Source organism: Schistocerca gregaria, chromosome 4 (assembly GCF_023897955.1).
Source record: "Schistocerca gregaria isolate iqSchGreg1 chromosome 4, iqSchGreg1.2, whole genome shotgun sequence".
Lineage (NCBI taxonomy): Eukaryota > Metazoa > Arthropoda > Insecta > Orthoptera > Acrididae > Schistocerca > Schistocerca gregaria.
In genome coordinates this window covers 296,692,991-296,712,455 of record NC_064923.1, presented here as the reverse complement: position 1 = coordinate 296,712,455, position 19,465 = coordinate 296,692,991, and the positions used below count along the sequence as shown (strand labels likewise).

The window sequence follows — 19,465 nt, the reverse complement described above, 5'->3', positions numbered from 1 at the left end:
AGATGATTTCTTAGCCTACATGAAAGACGTCCAGCTGAAATTTTCAGGGCGAGTAATTCAAATGTGGAGATATCGATTTAGCACTTTGACGGAAAAAGGGCGCAAAGCCAATTACGCCCACAGTTTATCACATTCCTCTAAGGCGAATGTGCTTCTATTTGTCATATCGAAAGCTACCATATAATTTTGTATAGGCTGCTTCTCTGTCTGTGTATTCAAACTACAAATAAAATAAACCTTCCACAGCCAGTTAGTAAACTGAAATGCTAGTTAACTACGATGGGCTAGGCGCCTTATCCCTGGAAAACGACGATGTAAAAAATAATGAAGCAGTTTGATATACACATCTGTGCAGTTAAGGAAACATATGACGGATTCGTAAAAGAAGAAACTAACTCAGTATAGCCGAAATAGGACGCCATAATGCTGACGTACAAACGATCCTATTGCAGGTGATATGCTCTCGCAGTCATCTGACCGCAGATATCAGCAGATCCTTTGTATCTACTTTGTAGGGTCTCCTTGAGCGGGTAGCATTTGTTTGTTATCTCCACTCACTGTTTACAAACTGCACCAATGATTAAACATATTCATTTACTTATCATGGCTGAAGGAAATGTTGTAGATTGTCTCCTTATTTGGTTCTCAGAGATTATTACAGTACTTTTCGTAAGTGAAAAGAATGTTTACCTTATTTTATAAACTTCGCTTCTAAAATAGTTTAAAAGCAAAATACTGTAAGAACATCACTTTTTTTAAGTATAAGGAAACTAGTTGATCTATAACTGCTGTAACCTAAACCAGAAGCTCACTCGGAATACCTGTAATTTCCTTGACATGCTTGTATGATGTAAATATACAACTTCATCGCACCTCAGCCCTACTTTTACGAATTCCACAGACACTGTCCTATAGATTTACTCATAGAAGGTTCCTCTGCTGATGCTGGCTATATTGTGACTCCAACAATATATTTTTGTCGACGTAGCAGAAAACAGTTTTGTTCGGAACAAAGACAGAGATCTCTCTTCTTTCTAAAAGTTTAATCGTTTATCGCGATTTTTTTCTTCTTTCACTCTTTTTGAGGTAGTTCTTAATTCCTTCTCAGACACAGTAGAACGAAAAGGAAACATTTCGTTAAATTCGGTAAATGAAAACAACAAGAAGATGTTAGTTACCACGTTCGGTCTGGCTAGGTCGCAGCGAGACCTGCTCCGCGGACGAAATCAATAGTACCCAAATGAATATCGTCCATCTTTTTTCAGCGGGTTGTGCGCTATTTTCAAACGTTGTGGCAGATTTAAATTACGTGCAGCAGCAGAAGAGGAATTCGGAACCTTCCGCGGGCAATACTTTTATCAGCTGAGCTATCCAGATACACCAGACGATACCACTCCCTCGCTATTGAAGTTCCAATCCTGGCAGTAGCTGTCTCCTAGTTTCCAAGCTTTACACAAAGACTTCTTACGTACACTGCTAGACTAAAACTTGTGGAAGAAACTATATCGCGGAGATGTGGTTTACGCTCACCATGTGGTTGTTTCCAGAATGAAACTTTCCACATATAGCGGACAGAGCGCTGATTTGTGTTATTGAATTGTAATCTGGTTTGCCGGACTGGAATCTGAATTCGTTTCGGAACTTGCTTTTAACGTACTCTGGATATTTTGGAATTCAGAAGGATCTGTTAAAAAAAGCCTTGATATGACTGTAGCTAAAGGGGAAAACACCTTGAAAAGAAGAGAAAAAAAACTCAAATTCATGTAGTAGGTCGCTCAGTCTGTACTAACTGAGACACCTTGGGCTGAGGCTATCGTTTTCTTAGACACTCGTCTCTTAAATTATAAACTTACCGAACGGAGTAGCAAGGTGGTCAGCACACGGGACTCGCGTTCGGGAGGTCAGATTTAGGTTTCCCGTGATTTGCCGAAAGCGCTAAATCTAAATGCCGGGACTGTGCCATAGTAAGGGCGTGGAATCTTTCTTCTGCATCGTTTCCTAATCCGACGTTGTGCTCCGTCTCTAATGACCTCGTTGTCGGAGGGACATTTAACACTAATATCTTCCTACTCCTCCGCCTATTCCAAAAACCATACTTCACAAGAAAATGTAATGTGAATATTTCTCATAGTTTACTGCAAAATGGCAGAGCGACAGGCCGCATTGATACGATTATAGTACTCGGGAAGACAACCATTCGGACGACCCAGTGCGGCAACACTTAGTTAGGTTTTCTGTGATTTCTCTATGTGGCTTAAGGCAAATGCCAGTAAGGTTCCTTCGCAATGGTATGTCTGACTACCTTCCCGTATTTATCCTACCCAAACTTGTGGTCCCACTATTTTGAGGACTGGACGTTAAACCCCTATCTTCATTACTTTCTCCCAGGAGCTTGATTCAAAGTGGTTCAAACGGCTCTGAGCACTATGTGACTTAACAGCGGAGGTCATCAGTCCCCTAGAACTACTTAGTTCTAACTAACCTAAGGACATCACACACATCCATGCCCGAGGCAGGATTCGAACCTGCGACCGTAGCGGTCGCGCGGTTCCAGATTAAAGCGCCTAGAACCGCTCGGACACTCCGGCTGGCCTCTCCTGCAACTGAAATGACGTTATCAGCTGCGAGATTATTTGTATACTAGCGCAGAAACACGGCGTTTCCCAGGCATTTATTTATAGCGGTGCATCCACCCCTATACCACACAATATCTGGCATTATGTTTAGTGTTTACGACTTTATATTGCTCGAATTACCGGTCATGCTAAAATGTAATTTTGTAGATACATTGAGCGGCAGCGAAGGAAGAATAAATTTTAACGTCAAGCATGATGTGGAAGTTTTTCAATCATCTATTTCTTTATCACGTCATACCTCCTGAAATATGTGTCGTACAATGATGTGGTTTATCATTTACATTCAGTGGTAAGTACCCTACCCTACCAAACTAATAACTCCCTCTCGGTCATATGGAAGGATGCACGACATGGATATCTCTCAATAGGCTGCGCTCTGGTGTCACACGATTCCAAGAGAATATGCGTAAATGGCGCCTCTCAAATGAACCGGCGCTGTGTGATTGTGGACACACTCAAACCACCACCCACCTCACGCAGTGTGGGCTGTGCCCATGCACCTACACCGTGAAGGATTTGATTAATGTCATACCGGAAGCGCTAGACGTGGCCAGGTTCTGGTCCAAGACTTCATAAAATAAACAACTAGTTGACTCTTCCTATATATCTGTATACTTTTATACTCTTTTTGTATTTGTCATATACTTGATATGTATGTGTTAATTGTTCTGATTTTATGTACGATGCTTCATACACTATTAAATGAATAAAGTGATATGTAAAATGTACTACAACTTCAAATGTAAGTAAAGAAGTAATAACTTATAACATCATGCCTCAAGAAGAACTCATGTGGTACTTTTATTGTATGAACACCGGAAAAATAGTAAGAGATAAATATTTTTCCTTTCATCATTTTGCAGGGGTAGTCAGCGAGAAAAGAAATTGTAAAGTCTTAAAATTATGTGTAAAGCTTGTTGCAAGTCGCTAAGTGCTGTCATTCTCAGATAATGGATTAATGAAATCTAAGAATTCACGCTTTGTGGGATACGCTCATTTTTTTCACCCCTATCCCTATATCCCTCTGATAGGTTGGTGATTTTAATACTCACAGCGATTGTTGCCTGACAGTTAGGACAGTAAGGTATAAGTGAACCAGGTTTGTTTGGACTCAGACCAGTGGCTTAGGAGAAGATGTGGAACATACGTACATACATACATACACACACGCATCTATTTTTATATGTATGGATTTATATTTTATGTGACAGAATAACAGTAACATCTACAAATGATCACCTAACATACATCCGTATTTAATGCATTCTATACACAAAATATGAACAATATTAAGATAAACTGATTTCATATGATGTTATTTTCAAATTTGTGAAACAGATAGCGGAAGAAGAAAGTAATGCACATAACAAGCACTCGCATCTGTTTTGGATACCAGGGAAGGCACAGAAGTTCCAGTAACCTTTCCTCCTCAGTCCAGAATATATACCAATTGGGTTCCTTTCGGAGTATGCTGATGCACTAGCTCCATACCTAACGATCATAGGCCGGCCGTTGTGACCGAGCGGTTCTAGGCGCTTCATTCCGAAACCGAGCTGCTGGTACGGTCGCAGGTTCGAATCCTGCCTCAGGAATGGATGTGTGTGATGTATTTAGGTTAGTTAGGTTTAAGTAGTTCGAAGTCTAGGGGACTGATGACCTCATAGTGCTTAGAGCCATTTGAATTTTTAACTATCATATACAACCGTTCGCTAAATAAAAGATCCGTACCCAAAGACTGCAAAGTTGCACAGGTCACAAGGTATTCAAGAAAGGTATTAAGAGTAATCCATTAAATTACAGGTCCATATCCTTAACGTCGATATGCAGGATTTTGAACATATATTGTGTTCAAACATTATGAATTACCTCGAAGGAAACTGTCTATTGCCACATAATCAACATGGGTTTAGAAGACATCGTTCCTGTGAAACACAACTGGCTCTTTATTCACATGAGGTGTTGAGTGCTATTGACAAGTGACTTCAGATCGATTCCGTATTTCTGGATATCCGGAAGACTTTTGACACTCTACCATTCAAGGGGCTTGTAGTGAAATTGCGTGCTTATGGAATATCGTCTCAGTTATTTGACTGGATTTGTGATTTCTTGTCAGAGAGGTCACAGTTCGTAGTAATTGACTCAAAATAATAGAGTAAAACTGATGCCTGGCGTTCCCCAAGGTAGTCTTATAGGCCCTTTGCTGTTCCTTATCTATATAAATGATTTGGGAGACAACCTGAGCAACCTTCTTAGGTTGTTTGCAGATGACGCTGCCGTTTATCGACTAATAAAGTCATCAGAAGATCTAAACAAACTGCATAACAAGTTTTAAAAAAATATCTGAATGGAACGAAAAGTGGCAGTTGATCCTGAATAACTAAAAGTGTGAGGTCATCCACATGAGTGCTAAAAGGAACTCGTTAAACTTCGTTTACATGATAAATCAGTCTAATCTAAAAGCAGTAAATTCAACTAAATACCTAGGTATTACTATTACGAACAACTTAAATTGGAAAGAACTCATAGAAAATGTTGCGGGGGAGGCTAACCAAACACTGCGTTTTATTGGCAAGACACTTGGAAAATGTAACAGATCTACTAAGGAGAATGCCTACACTAAGCTTGTCCGTCTTCTTTTTGAATACTGCTACTTGGTGTGGGATCCTTACCAGATAGGACTGCCGGAGTACATTGAAAAAGTTCAAAGAAGTGCAGCACGTTTTGTATTATTGCGAAATATGGAAGAGAGTGTCACAGAAATGATACTGGATTTGGGATGGGCATCATTAAAAGAAAAGCATTTTTCGTTGCGACAGAATCTTCACACGAAATTCCAAACCATGTAGATGGAGTACGAATACAGTGTTATTTTAGTGAAGCAATCGCTGAGATGCGCATTGGGTACCTGAAACACCATTTTTGTTTGTAGAGACAATTCTTTTTTTTATCGTAATGCAGTAGTGGTAGTGAACTGGTTGAAGTGCAGTGTACTTTCAAAATAGCAGAAAACGCTGTCCTCAGGTGCTAAGCATGAGCAACGAAGTAAAAGCAACATTTTGCTCAGTACACACATACAATTGTACAGTGACTAATCATGTTATAGCTGCACGTGAGGACGGACGAGATATAGTGATCGCGTGTATTAAATGTAATCCTTATTATGACTGTGGACATTAAGCATTAAAATATATTGTTTTTTTAAAAAGAAAGATGTAGTAGCAGTCAAGACGCACAGCTACATTGACCAGTGATAATGATCTCGATTCATATATTTTTGTCATTAGAGACCCAGTTTCTTGTGTTACTTCTGTAAAACTTTTAATGGGTTACGATCAAGCTGTATTGCACAGCAATAAAGAAGAGCCTAGAGTTCTGGAAGTAATTTTTGTTTAATGGCTGACAGTGAAATAGTGCTTCAGTGTTACAAAGCACACTGACCTATATTGTGATTCTCCGAATTTTAAAGAGCTATAAAAGAGGCTAGGTCGTCCGCCCTGCGCTATAGTTGGACGAGCGATTGGAAAATATAAAACTTAAGATATTCATTGTATGTTTTGGCAGCTGAGATAACTATATGTTAATACTAATAAGGAATAAATATGAGAGAGTTTCCGCACTGGTCTGTTCAACTATTACGTTTTGCATCGGTTACGACTCCAGTAATTAACAATTTTTAATGACTTACATTAGACACGTTACTTGTATCTAGATGTTTTAAATGTTTTTCTTGTAAAGGAATTTATGATACATGATTTATGATACAGAATGTATCAGCATGAAACAAAATTTAGATGTAATGAGAAAACATCTGATTATAATACGTTATAAAGCGCTCCATCATGCTGTTTTTAGTGCACTGCCTGAGAACAAACTAAGAAGCTTTAACACAGTGCCATTAAATTAGTTCATCTGTTATTCAGCACTGCTCTTAGTTTGACGAATAAAACTTTTATTTTGTTTCACACCAACTGGACAATGTTCTGGTGTTATACTTTCATCGGACTTCAGTATGGTACGAAGGCTGTGTATGGCAAGCTGCGTACGTCAAAACCCAAGTTCAAGGCTCAGAATTTTTGCAAACTATCTGACCTCTGTACCTATATGTTGGATACATTCATTTACCATTACCGTCATGTTTGTATCTTAGCATGAATGCAACTGAGGAATTGTGTATTAAAACGTGTCTTGCAAAACAAAAGATATAACAGTGATCAAGACGGTCAATTACTTTGACTAATACAGTTGGAAACTACATCCAGGTAGTCGCAGTCGTACCTCACTGCTAGTGTTTGAATAAATAATTAACTTTCTTGCAGCTCGAAAGTGACTCCCTCAAAAGTAAGAGAAGAGTCGTTAATGACCTTCCATTTTATGGAACCATCGCTACTATATTTCTTGTCAAGAAAACAAGTACTCTAGTGAAATACACTCCTGGAAATTGAAATAAGAACACCGTGAATTCGTTGCCCAGGAAGGGGAACCTTTATTGACACATTCCTGGGGTCACATATATCACATGATCACACTAACAGAACCACAGGCACATAGACACAGGCAACAGAGCATGCACAAAGTCGGCACTAGTACAGTGTATATCCACCTTTCGCAGCAATGCAGGCTGCTATTCTCCCATGGAGACGATCGTAGAGATGCTGGATGTAGTCCTGTGGAACGGCTTGCCATGCCATTTCCACCTGGCGCCTCAGTTGGACCAGCGTTGGTGCTATACGTGCAGACCGCGTGAGACGACGCTTCATCCAGTCCCAAACATGCTCAATGGGGGACAGATCCGGAGATCTTGCTGGCCAGGGTAGTTGACTTACATCTTCTAGAGCACGTTGGGTGGCACGGGATACATGCGGACGTGCATTGTCCTGTTGGAACAGCAAGTTCCCTTGCCAGTCTAGGAATGGTAGAACGACAGGTTCGATGACGGTTTGGATGTACGGTGCACTATTCAGTGTCCCCTCGACGATCACCAGAGGTGTACGGCCAGTGTAGGAGATCGCTCCCCACACCATGATGCCGGGTGTTGGCCCTGTGTGCCTCGGTCGTATGCAGTCCTGATTGTGGCGCTCACCTGCACGGCGCCAAACACGCATACGACCATCATTGGCACCAAGGCAGAAGCGACTCTCATCGCTGTAGACGACACGTCTCCATTCGTCCCTCCATTCACGCCTGTCGCGACACCACTGGAGGCGGGCTGCACGATGTTGGGGCGTGAGCGGAAGACGGCCTAATGGTGTGCGGGACCGTAGCCTAGCTTCATGGAGACGGTTGCGAATGGTCCTCGCCGGTACCCCAGAAGCAACAGTATCCCTAATTTGCTGGGAAGTGGCGGTGCGGCACTGCGTAGGACCCTACGGTCTTGGCGTGCATCCATGCGTCGCTGCGGTCCGGTCCCAGGTCGACGGGCACGTGCACCTTCCGCCGACCACTGGCGACAATATCGATGTACTGTGGAGACCTCACGCCCCACGTGTTGAGCAATTCGGCGGTACGTTCACCCGGCCTCCCGCATGCCCACTATACGCCCTCGCTCAAAGTCCGTCAACTGCACATACGGTTCACGTCCACGCTGTCGCGGCATGCTACCACTGTTAAAGACTGCGATGGAGCTCCGAATGCCACGGCAAACTGGCTGACACTGACGGCGGCGGTGCACAAATGCTGCGCAGCTAGCGCCATTCGACGGCCAACACCGCGGTTCCTGGTGTGTCCGCTGTGTCGTGCGTGTGATCATTGCTTGTACAGCCCTCTCGCAGTGTCCGGAGCAAGTATGGTGGGTCTGACACACCGGTGTCAATGTGTTCTTTTTTCCATTTCCAGGAGTGTAGTTGTGATTCATTGTCAAGTATATAGTTGTAATGCCTAAACAAAGTGCGTTCACTCCCGAAAAACATATTCTCTTCTCGACCGAAGTTAAATTTTTCTTTGGAATAGCTTCTTTGTTACTGTTATTGAACCATCAGGCTCTTGCATATCTAACTATAGTGGAAAAATTGTAACTAGTTCTTTCTAGATCCTGTACTCAGTATTTTAAGTTACGTGCCCACTTAGTGATTGCTTAAAGAATTGGAATCGTGCTTGCCAATAAATTATTGGGTGCGGTAATTATAGTGCAGTAGCTGTTCATACGAAACCTAATTCTGTTCCAATTTATAATGATTAACTTTCGTTAACATATTTAAAATACTTTACTTCAATGTCGTTTGTAATGTAAATGACACGTAAAGTTTTGAATATAGTTACATTTCTGGCTTACGTTTTTTAGGATATTTTCGAATTTCCTCATAAACATTTATTATTTCGAATAAAACTTGAAGTTTTTATAGAAAGAGTTAAAGTGAGAATTTTTGTCGATAGCACTACTAAATAAAACGTGAGCACAGCAGGTCATTATGCTGTTAACAACAACAACACGTATCAGATAATGAGCTGCTGTTGATGGGTGGCTCATGCCAGAATAATGTAGGTAACTACTCTCGTCCTGCTATCCATGTTTAGGATTGCCATGGCTTTCCTAAACCATTTGAAGGAAACCCAGGGAGAGTTCTTAGAAAAGAAAGTTGACGGCTTTCTTCTGCAAATTGAGATGGTGTTCCAGCTCTAAAGACCTCGACATCGACAGGACGTGAGTCGTTAATGTTCCCCATATGCTGATGGGTCGTGAACCTGGTTCGGTATGACATAGTTAATTAGTTACAACAATTTTGCCTTGACTCTTCATCTACCGATACTATTTCTTCTACATGCCCTGTTCTCCAAGGATGGAACAACGGTTATGTCAGCTGACTGCCTCCTAGCAAGAGTTACATAGTTTTTTTGCTTAGGGTGTGTCAGAACTATTCATCTCAGAATAAAAATCAAGAGTTGTCCCTTCAACAACTTAGCAGCAGCCAACTGCAGATCTCACGGGGCCGTCGACGTCAGAAAAGTTGTTGAAAATTATCATAGTTGCTCCGGATAATGAGTCTTATGATATATATAGTATTCTGGTGGAATTTTATAAAAGACTTGGGCATACCGATTGCACATAACGTGCTATGAAATTCTGTCGCTGAACTACTAGTGGCAAACCTAGATCGCTAAAACGTGCAGATTAATAACTTTGTTGAACGCCGATTTTAAGTTATACATACTGTTAAACAACAATCGAATGAGCAGCTGTTTCGTTATGCCTTCCTGTCAGTTCCTGGTGGATCAATGTTAAACTCATTTTGTTCCACTAGCTAACCTTTTGCCTGTCAGAACAATGAACACCCCGGCGAGCTTGGATTATCTAGACTTGCAAAGTGAATGTGAGAGCATTCAAATTTCTAACATCCCAGAGTTTTTCAATGCGTTGGGTTTGCAGCAGTCTGTATTGAAATCGTACACAATTACGTTTCGAGCATAATCATTTGCATTTACGCTAGAGGAGTGGTGTTAGTAGTACTAATAGCAGTAGTAGCAGGTTCATTAATCCAGAGATAACTTTTACAAGGATATTGGACATTTCGTGGTCTTACATTTCAGATCCATAAACAAAATGTTCTTCATACATACAGCCATTTACACGGCTTGACAGGGAAGAGGGGGTGTTGACCGTGGCCTTACTGTAGAAGCCATCCCTGTATTTTACTGAAGTAAGTGAAATCATAGAAAACCTGGATGAAGATGGCTGGATGAGATTTGGAAACTCCAGCCTCCACAGTACAAGGCCAGTTGGCTTTGTCCCTCACTAATAATACTGCTCTTCACTGAGGCTGTTTGCTAATACACGAGTAAAAGTCTAGTACTACGTGTTTCATTCATTTCTCACTCTCACTCACTGTACACACTAAACATACTGCATACGCATTCCTTCATCGTGTAACACTACATACACTGTCAGCTGGTATGGGGATCATAACGTACTTGATTTCTTCCCATTTTGCGTAATGCAGCTTTCCATTTAAAAGCATGAAAAATTAGATCAGCATCCCTTATGCATGGTGGCGCAGTTATAAATAGCCGGTCTGCCCTTTGAATGTGAATGCAATATTTCGACTTCTGAAATAGAGCAAAAGCTACCACAATAGACAGTTTTATGCAACAATCGATTGTTAGCAATCTTTCGTCAGCATTGAAGTTTATTTCATTAGTGAAGTTAGATGTTACTCTTTGCAGTCTCCAAAATTACATTAACGGTAGAAGAAAGAATTGAAATTATGAAACCACACGTGAAAACAGGTTCGATTAAGGGAAATTGCGAAATTTTTGTGGTCAATTATCAGGATAGAAGACTACCAGAAAAGAGAGCAATATAGAGTCTATAAAAGTGGCGCTCCTTCCGATCTGTGAAAAACGTAAAAATAAAAAGAATTCCTTCAGTTCATACACCAGATGTTATTGCAGACATTTACCCAACAGGCGCGTGTAAGTAGGAGGAGTTCCTAGAGACATTGAAAAGTCTTAATTTGAAGGCATATCGTGCGACAGGTGTGCAACAATAACGGGAAGGTGACAAACAAAAATGTGTAGATTATTGTGCATTACTTTTGTTAGACACTTTCTATGCCGTCATGAGTGATGAAGCATGCTGTCATCTTTCGGGTCATCACATCTCTGCAGCCGTCGTTTATTCCTGTCATCTATGGCGCTTGGTGCACCACAGTTGCTTGGAAGCCGGTTTGTATAGCGCATTTCCGCGATGCACGGTATCCCCCACGTACGGTAGCTGTTTTGGAAATACTCCCACGCTTGGACCGGAAGCTAATGATCTTGCCCCTCCGTTAGATAAATCGCTCTGTTTCTGCAATGAGTGCACTATTCCACTGTTAGGGCTACCACCCGACGACCTGAGTGGTGGTTATTGCACTTTGACATAGGCGCTGGTCCCATCGGTGTGACTGGGAAGTGTATATCCACCGTCCATTCCGATCTACCGTTCTTCCATGTTATTTCTGTTTCTGATAGAATTACAGTGTCACTGGCAGATGTCAGAGTTTTTTTTCCGAGTTTTAATTCCTTTTCCTCTGGTATCTGGACCTTTATTAAAAGCCAATCTATCAGATCCACAATGTTTTTTTTTTTCACACTTCTATATATTATTCTCTTATCAACTTGAACGGGTGAGCTGTTACGCTGCTTGTCTAAATTTAACTCATTTACGTGCCATCGCCTTTTTTAGGATCTAGTCATTGATTGAGTTTCTTTTTACACCCTGAAAACAGAGCGATACTCAGCTCAAATGAAGGGCATGTACGGTTTCTGTTTTTTGTGAATCATTTACTATAGTCTTCCATATGCCTTTACGCTCCTCTCAGCCATAACATTTTCTGTTAATACAAGATAACATATGGAAACTGAGGAAAAATGAAAGGGACGCTACTGGCACAAGGAAACACAAAAAATGAGACTTCTCAAGCCTTCGAGTGGACCGATAGAGTACCTGATCGGTAGTAACCCGTATGCTATGTATCTTTACAAAGTTAAAACATGAATGACAGTTACGCTAGCGGTAGTGTGGACGAACCAGAGCACAAACTATGCGACTGAGTCCTGCACGAAGTTGGAGCGGGTAGTGGTCGTCAGGCATTAAGGATGCTGGATTCCAAACATCCACAGGAGTCTACCATGTGCATCTTGGACGATACTGCAGCTGCAGTATCCAGCAAAATCAAATAAGACTTGACACGTGAGCATGGTGCCGTCCAAGCTAGACATTATAAACTGAGGTGATTTAAGTCAAGGAATATTAAACTGCACATCTACAGATGGTGGCAGTAATGTCTACACAGTGTGTAAAAGGGTAGTGCATTGACACAGTTATCGTTTGCACTCAGGTGATTCGTATGAAAAGGCTTTGGACTTGATTACAGCCACACGACAGGAATTAACTACCTTGAACGTGGAGTGCTAGTTGGAGCTAGATGCATAGGAAGCTCCATTTCGGAAATTGTTAGAGAATTTAATATTCCCTATTATACAGTGTCAAGAATGTGCCGGAAATACCACATTTCGGCCATTACCTCTCACCACGGACAACTCAGTGGTTGACGGACTTCACTTAACGACAGAGAACAGCGACGTTTGCTTGGAGTTGTCAGTGTTAACAGACAAGCAACACTGCGTAATATAACCGCGGAAATCAACGACAAACGCATCTGTTAGGACGGAATGGCGATGTTTGGGGTTAATGGTTAACGGCAGCAGACGACCGAAGTAAGTGCCTTTGCTAACACCACGAAATTGCTTGTAGCGCCTCTCCTAGGCTCGCGGCTATATCAGTTGGATCCTTGACGACTGGAAAACCATGACCTGGTCCGGTGAGTCCTGACTTCAGTTGATAAGAACTGGTGATAGGACTCGAGCGTAACGCAAACCCCACGAAGGCATGCAGTCAGATTGTCAACAAGGCGTTGAGCGAGGCAGTGGTGGCTCCGTAATGATTTTGGCTGTGCTTACGTGGAATAGACTAGGATTTTCTGGCCCAGATGAGCCGATGAGTGGCTGCAAATGTTATGTTCGACTACTTTGAGACCATTTGCATTTCTGGACTTCATGTTCCCAAGCAATGATTAAATTTTTATGGCTAGCAATGCGCCGTGTCAACGGGCTCCTAGTGTTCGCAATTGGAGAACATTCTGGACAGTTCGAGCGAATAACTCGGCCATCCAGATCACTCGAAACGATTCCCATCGAACATACGTGGGACATAATCTAGAGGTTAGTTCGTGCGCAAAGTTCTGCACCGGCAGCACTGTCTCTATTAAAAACGGCTATACAGGCATCGTCGGTCTGTATCTCTGCAGAGGGCTTCCAGAGACTCGTTGAGTCAATTCCACGTCGAGTTGCTGCACTACGACAGTCAAAGGGAGGTCCGACCCGATATTACGAGGTATTCCATTAATTTTGTCATGTCAGTGCATTCTGTAGATGGAGAGGAGGCAACTGAGGCCAGCGGCCACTGAACGAAATGGTATTTTAGAGTTTATATTGGATTGGCGCGAGTGATAGCCGGAATGTCGATTCTGGGGCGCTACAGCGTACTCGAAATAACTGCTGTTGACGTGCTGTCCTGTGGCCAAGGAATACAGCAGGCAATGGCAATTCACTAGGATAGTACTGGCGCGGATCAATTAACGGAAATAAACCACCTACGGTGAATATGTACTCTAATAAATAAACATAAAGAGAACAAAATCTATAATAGTAAAAGTAGTAGTAGTTCAGTAAATATTTAAGCGATTTTACTTAAGTTTTGTAGTTGTAGGATGTAACTGTTGTGTAAGCATTTTCTAGAAATAGCTATTTTCCTTCGCATTGTTTGTAAATATCAGGAATAAATTATTAATATGGACACTTATTATCATCCACAAAAATGTGAGTTGCATAACGTTTTGTGTTAGCAGAAGAGCCAACACCGTGTTACGAGTGGAGGCCGAAATGCACGAGTTTTAGCTCACGCAGGCTGGCGTGAGGAGGGAAGAACTACGACATACTGCATACGACCGAGGCACACATGGCCAACACCCGGCATCATGGTGTGGGGAGCGATCTCCTTCACTGGCCGTACACCTCTGGTGATCGTCGATAGGACACTGAATAGTGCACGGTACATCGAAACCGTCATCGAACCCATCGTTCTACCATTCCTAGACCCACAAGGGAACTTGCTGTTGCAATAGGACAATGCACGTCCGCATGTATCCCGTGCCACCCAACGTGCTCTAGAAGATGTAAGTCAACTACCCTGGCCAGCAAGATATCCGGATCTGTCCCCCATTGAGCATGTTTGGGACTGGATGAAGCGTCGTCTCACGCGGTCTGCACGTCCAGCACGAACGCTGGTCCCACTGAGGCGCCAGGTGGAAATGGCATGGCAAGCCGTTCCACAGGACTACATCCAGCATCTCTACGATCGTCTCCATGGGAGAATAGCAGCCTGCATTGCTGCGAAAGGTGGATATACACTGTACTAGTGCAGACATTGTGCATGCTCTGTTGCCTGTGTCTATGTGCCTGTGGTTCTGTCAGTGTGATCATGTGATGTATCTGACCCCAGGAATGTGTCAATAAAGTTTCCCCTTCCTGGGACAATGAATTCACGGTGTTGTTATTTCAATATCCAGGAGTGTATAAACGATACAGCCTAAACAATAGCTAATTTACAGTAATACGTGGACCGAGGTGTTTCAGTCGTGACATGGAAGCCTCTCACGGTGTTGTGTCCACAGTGCTGGTCCTGTTGACGGTGAGCACTTGGTTCCTGCCGATCAGCTGCGACGAGCGCCTCTTGCTGGCGACCCTCTCCGTCTTCCTGCACTGCGTCGTCATCGACAGCCTGTCGTACGCCATGCCAGAGGACGGACGCAGCGCGCCGCAAGTCGGTGAGTACCGCAGCGCATTTCCCAGCCCGCTTCACACGAAAGGATAGGTGTACTGTCACCGTCATCCGTAAGGTTATTACAACCTCTGTGCGCCCCTCTATTTAGGCTCTTCCGCTTCCGAAACCGCCAAACTTTGTGGTGTGCGTACTGTAAGACCTTCAGTACACACACCATCAGATTATGTGACTTATCGCTCTAACGAAGTAGGCGAGTGTCAGCAATGTGTCTCGTGGTCTTATCCCGGCGTGTTTATCTTCTCCCGTTACGTCAGACTATAGAAATACCACTTACACGCTTAGAGTAGCAGATTGACGGTGACCAACTTTAAACAGAACTTGATTAATTTTCACATGCCTTTATTAAAATAATAAGAAGCATAAAAATTACTTAACTTGGTTCCGGATGCTATTAACAATTGACAATCTGAAGTTCCCTTGGAATTGGTATGTTAATCTTATTCTCACATATCTCTGAGACTTGACAAAAGTGTTTATACATTTATCTTCATGGCTATGTACAGGAATATGGTAATCGTATTAGGCACAGACTGAAATTGACTGTAGACTGGTACACTAATGCAGACTGGTAGAGACTTGTGCAGACAAATGCAGACTGGCTAATCGGAGGTCTGTACACTCGTTATAATACCTCGCGCATTCGTGTATCACTGCGCGAGTGTTATCCGTGAGGAGAAAAGGTTCTACGTTAGCAGCAATCTCATTGGCTGCGTTACATATTAATACACGGATCCGCAGAAGCAGAATTTGGTCCGTCTCTATGGCAGCGCCATCTCGTAGTGTGGAGACGGACGAGCGCTGTGCCTGCTCTGTTGTGCTTAGCGGGGTGCGCTCTAGTGGGAAAGTTGTGTACCCACTAACTATGCGGAACTATGTACACAACACTTTCTTTGGTCCTTGCCGGCTCATATTACAACTGCATGCAAAATGGCGAGTCCGATCACAGTCAAAGTACCTGAATCTGTCCAAATACTTTTCTCTGCTCTCCTGTTGTACCGGAAATTCACTTTGGTGAATACTTCCAATAGGTGTCAATGTTTACTGTTGTTGATCAGAAACGTCAATGCTAACAATATCAATAGGGATTCCATTAATTTGGTGAAGGTTGTAGGTTTGTTAATAAATACCACTCAAGAGCGACCCTCAGGTCGCATGTTATGAACAGTGTCAACCACCTCCCTCTCACTAACCTCAATGTGAAAGTCAAGATGAGCTTTCTTAAAACTCTACACTCAGCAAAAAAGATATTCTTTGCAATCTTGCACATGAAAGTATCTTTTTTATTAACAAGATGATTTCTTAACCTGTGTGACAAATTATATAAACAATTCTTTGTCTGAATTTCTTCAAGCTACCTTCATCCCCAATTACCTGTTCTAAAATATTTCATAAACGCCTTTTAGCCAGAGTAAATATACAGAACATAAAAAAAAGAAATTCAGACACTCTACGCAAAACCAGAAATTCACTGCATCTCCACTGATAAATATAAAAGGAACAAGCTGAGATCCACTACTACATAATTCATGGAGCCCTTGCAGAACTGAAATCAGGAAACTATTCTATGACTAAACTTTTGCCGGAAGTCAACATCACTATATCTCACTGCTCGTGGACCACTGAAAAATATGCAGCTGAGATATCAGAAACATTCAAGCATGTGGCTTCTTGCCAGAGATGAATCTTTCTTTGTGTTTCTTTGGCTCATTAATTTCAGAAGAATTATAGACAGACAAGTGGAGGTAATGGACTTGTACCACTACTGAATTAAGCCCTTCATATACCATATATACAGTGTAGACAAGAACTGTGTCACTTACCTTGCCGAGTGCTAGGACACTAAATTGTTGCAGACGTCTGACTGCACTTCTTAAACATTCACTCATTTCAGGAATGGTTCTGGCAACATTATACTCCAGGAATTTCAATTCATAGGCCACTTGTTCTCTTCTGAGATGCCCAAGTCCTTCAATGTTGTGAGCTTACATGATAAAAGACGTACCTGTGAACCAATTCTACGAAAGAATATATAATCACAATTTGTTTTAAACAATTATCACAAATCCCGTGCTTTTCCTGGTTACATAAGCGCTTGCTATCACTCGTAAGGGAAATGGTAGAGGGGAAGAGAACTGGAGTGAGTACTGTCAGGGATAAAATTAGTTGCCAGAAATACCATACAAGATTCTATTGATATTAGTTCTAACACACTTTAAAAAAATTAAAACAAACTATAATTTAAAAAATTTAACCACTAATGAAAATTAAAAAGAAGCAATAACTGATTACTTTGAAGACTATCAAATGAGAAAGAAGGCACCGAAATTCCAGTAACAAGTAAACGGGGAATGATATTTAAGAAAAGAAACAATACTTTAAGAGACAATTTTAGTTAGGTGCAAAATTACAAGGTGAGCAGAGACAGTGCCTTCTGTGTTAACGAATTATGTTATGAATATAACAAATAAATACAGAGAACCTAGTCACCCTCGATTTTTGGAAGGAAACATAGCATCGATACTAAACACTTATTGCAGCAAGCTCAAGGGAAAACGCCATAACAAGTAAAGATGAATAGTTAGATTATTATTTTTTTTTTCTTTAACAACGTTCAGAAGGTACTCACCATAATTTGGAATTCCCCTTTTACAGACAATCCAAGAACTGAAATCGAATTTATGAATCATAGCCAATATCCTTTCATGAGCTTATCAACACTAATTGATTGGGACTTCGATGGTCGGCCATCAAGACCTTCAAAACAAGGGCAATTATAAAGCCACGCAACAGTGACCGGTATATACAATTTTTCACGATGGTACCCAATCCACATTCGTAACAGACGAAGACCAACAACATTAATTAAGCCTCGCTGCCTTCCTTCTGAAAACTATTACACATAACCAGCGCACCTTGAATATCAACACGAAAGTGGATACAAGGCCGATACGCGTCCAAATGCACGGTTAGCACACAAAGCGCCATCCGATGTGATGAAGGCATGAAGAAAACTGATCTCACTCGCTATAGTCCCAGACTTCCCTTTGCTAATCGGCGCAGTCGCTTAAATCGCCTTCACTGTCAGTAACCTTCTCGGCAGGCCAGAGAAGTCGCACGTCTCCTTCAGCAAAGATAAACGAGCATTATGACCATCGATACGGACACTCGTACGGGTCAAAACTGTTGTCCTGATTCCATCTCGTCATCACTGTTCTGTCATCATTGTTCTGTCATCACTGCGTTATAACCAACCATCTATGTGATCTGGTATGATGATCCTGTAATCCTTATCCCTATTATTCTATCATTCTAAAGGCCAAAATTATCACGTTCTCCATGAAAGCTGCGTTTCAGAATCAACCTGAAAATTTCCCATGACCTTAGACGCATCTAATAGCCACCATGTATTCACACCACTCTCAACGTGCAGGAATGACTTTTCCCTTTGCTGAGTAGTCTGAAAATAAGGATGGAATTATAATTAAAATATCACAAACGCATAGTATTGTCAATCTGCTAGCGTTTGGTCAAGATGATCACGATGCGGCATTTCCCATTTCCATCAGTCTATAAACGAACACCAATAATGGATGGCAGGTACAAAATTTGGATCTCAGTGATATTCCTAGAGAGATAACATTCCATTGTGTGAATTTGTACGCTACGGTCGCAGGTTCGAATCCTGCCTCGGGCATGAATGTGTGTGATGTCCTGCGGTTGGTTAGGTTTAAGAAGTTCTAAGTTCTAGGGGAATGATGACCTCAGCAGTTAAGTCCCATAGTGCTGAGAGCCATTTGAACCATTTTCTTTGTAAGTTTGTAGATTTGATAGACAGCTTTCTTCATACTTTATAATACATTTCATGTGATTTACCTGTTAGTGGGACGCCAAGTCCTTACAAAGTTGCCACGTTAATGGGAAAATTCCTTATTTTACACACAGTCACATAGTTGGATACGTTACGAATAATGGAACCTTCACTGGAGTGTGACAACGTCACAGGCGTGCAGAGAGGTTGTTGGTGCGCCAAAGCACTACAGAACATATTCGCTGCAGTTGCAGGTGCTCAGGGGTTGTGTTATCAAATCCCCTGCCAAAAATAAGTAGAAACGAATATGGTTAAAAAGCGTGAAAAATTACGAAGAGAGAAAAGATAACCTGACTTAAAATTGCTTTCACTGCTTCCCGAACTCACTCATGTTCACCAGCACAATCATATTATGACGATTCCTACAAAATATTACAAATTTCTTAAAATTTTGTAAAATGTTCTATTGAAACACAGATAGTACAAGACGGGGTCTAACATATCTATGAAGATACATGTGGTTAACCGATCACTTGCAAAACACATTGATAGGCCAGCTGTACTGATAATGGTTGATTACGAATTCCTCCGTGATACTTTAGGGAGCAATAGAGGGATTTCAAATAGTCTTAAAATAGTACCACA

At 41.8% G+C, this 19,465-nt stretch overlaps 1 protein-coding gene across 1 annotated transcript in view; it reads left to right on the top strand.

The window, feature by feature from the left end:
- LOC126267546 (neuronal acetylcholine receptor subunit alpha-3-like) overlaps positions 1 to 19,465 on the top strand; it is a 149,455-nt gene that overhangs the window by 91,334 nt on the left and 38,656 nt on the right. Inside the window, exon 7 of the mRNA XM_049972850.1 lies at positions 14,843 to 14,995. Coding sequence (XP_049828807.1) covers positions 14,843 to 14,995 — 153 coding nt within the window. The remainder of the gene's footprint in view (positions 1 to 14,842; positions 14,996 to 19,465) is intronic.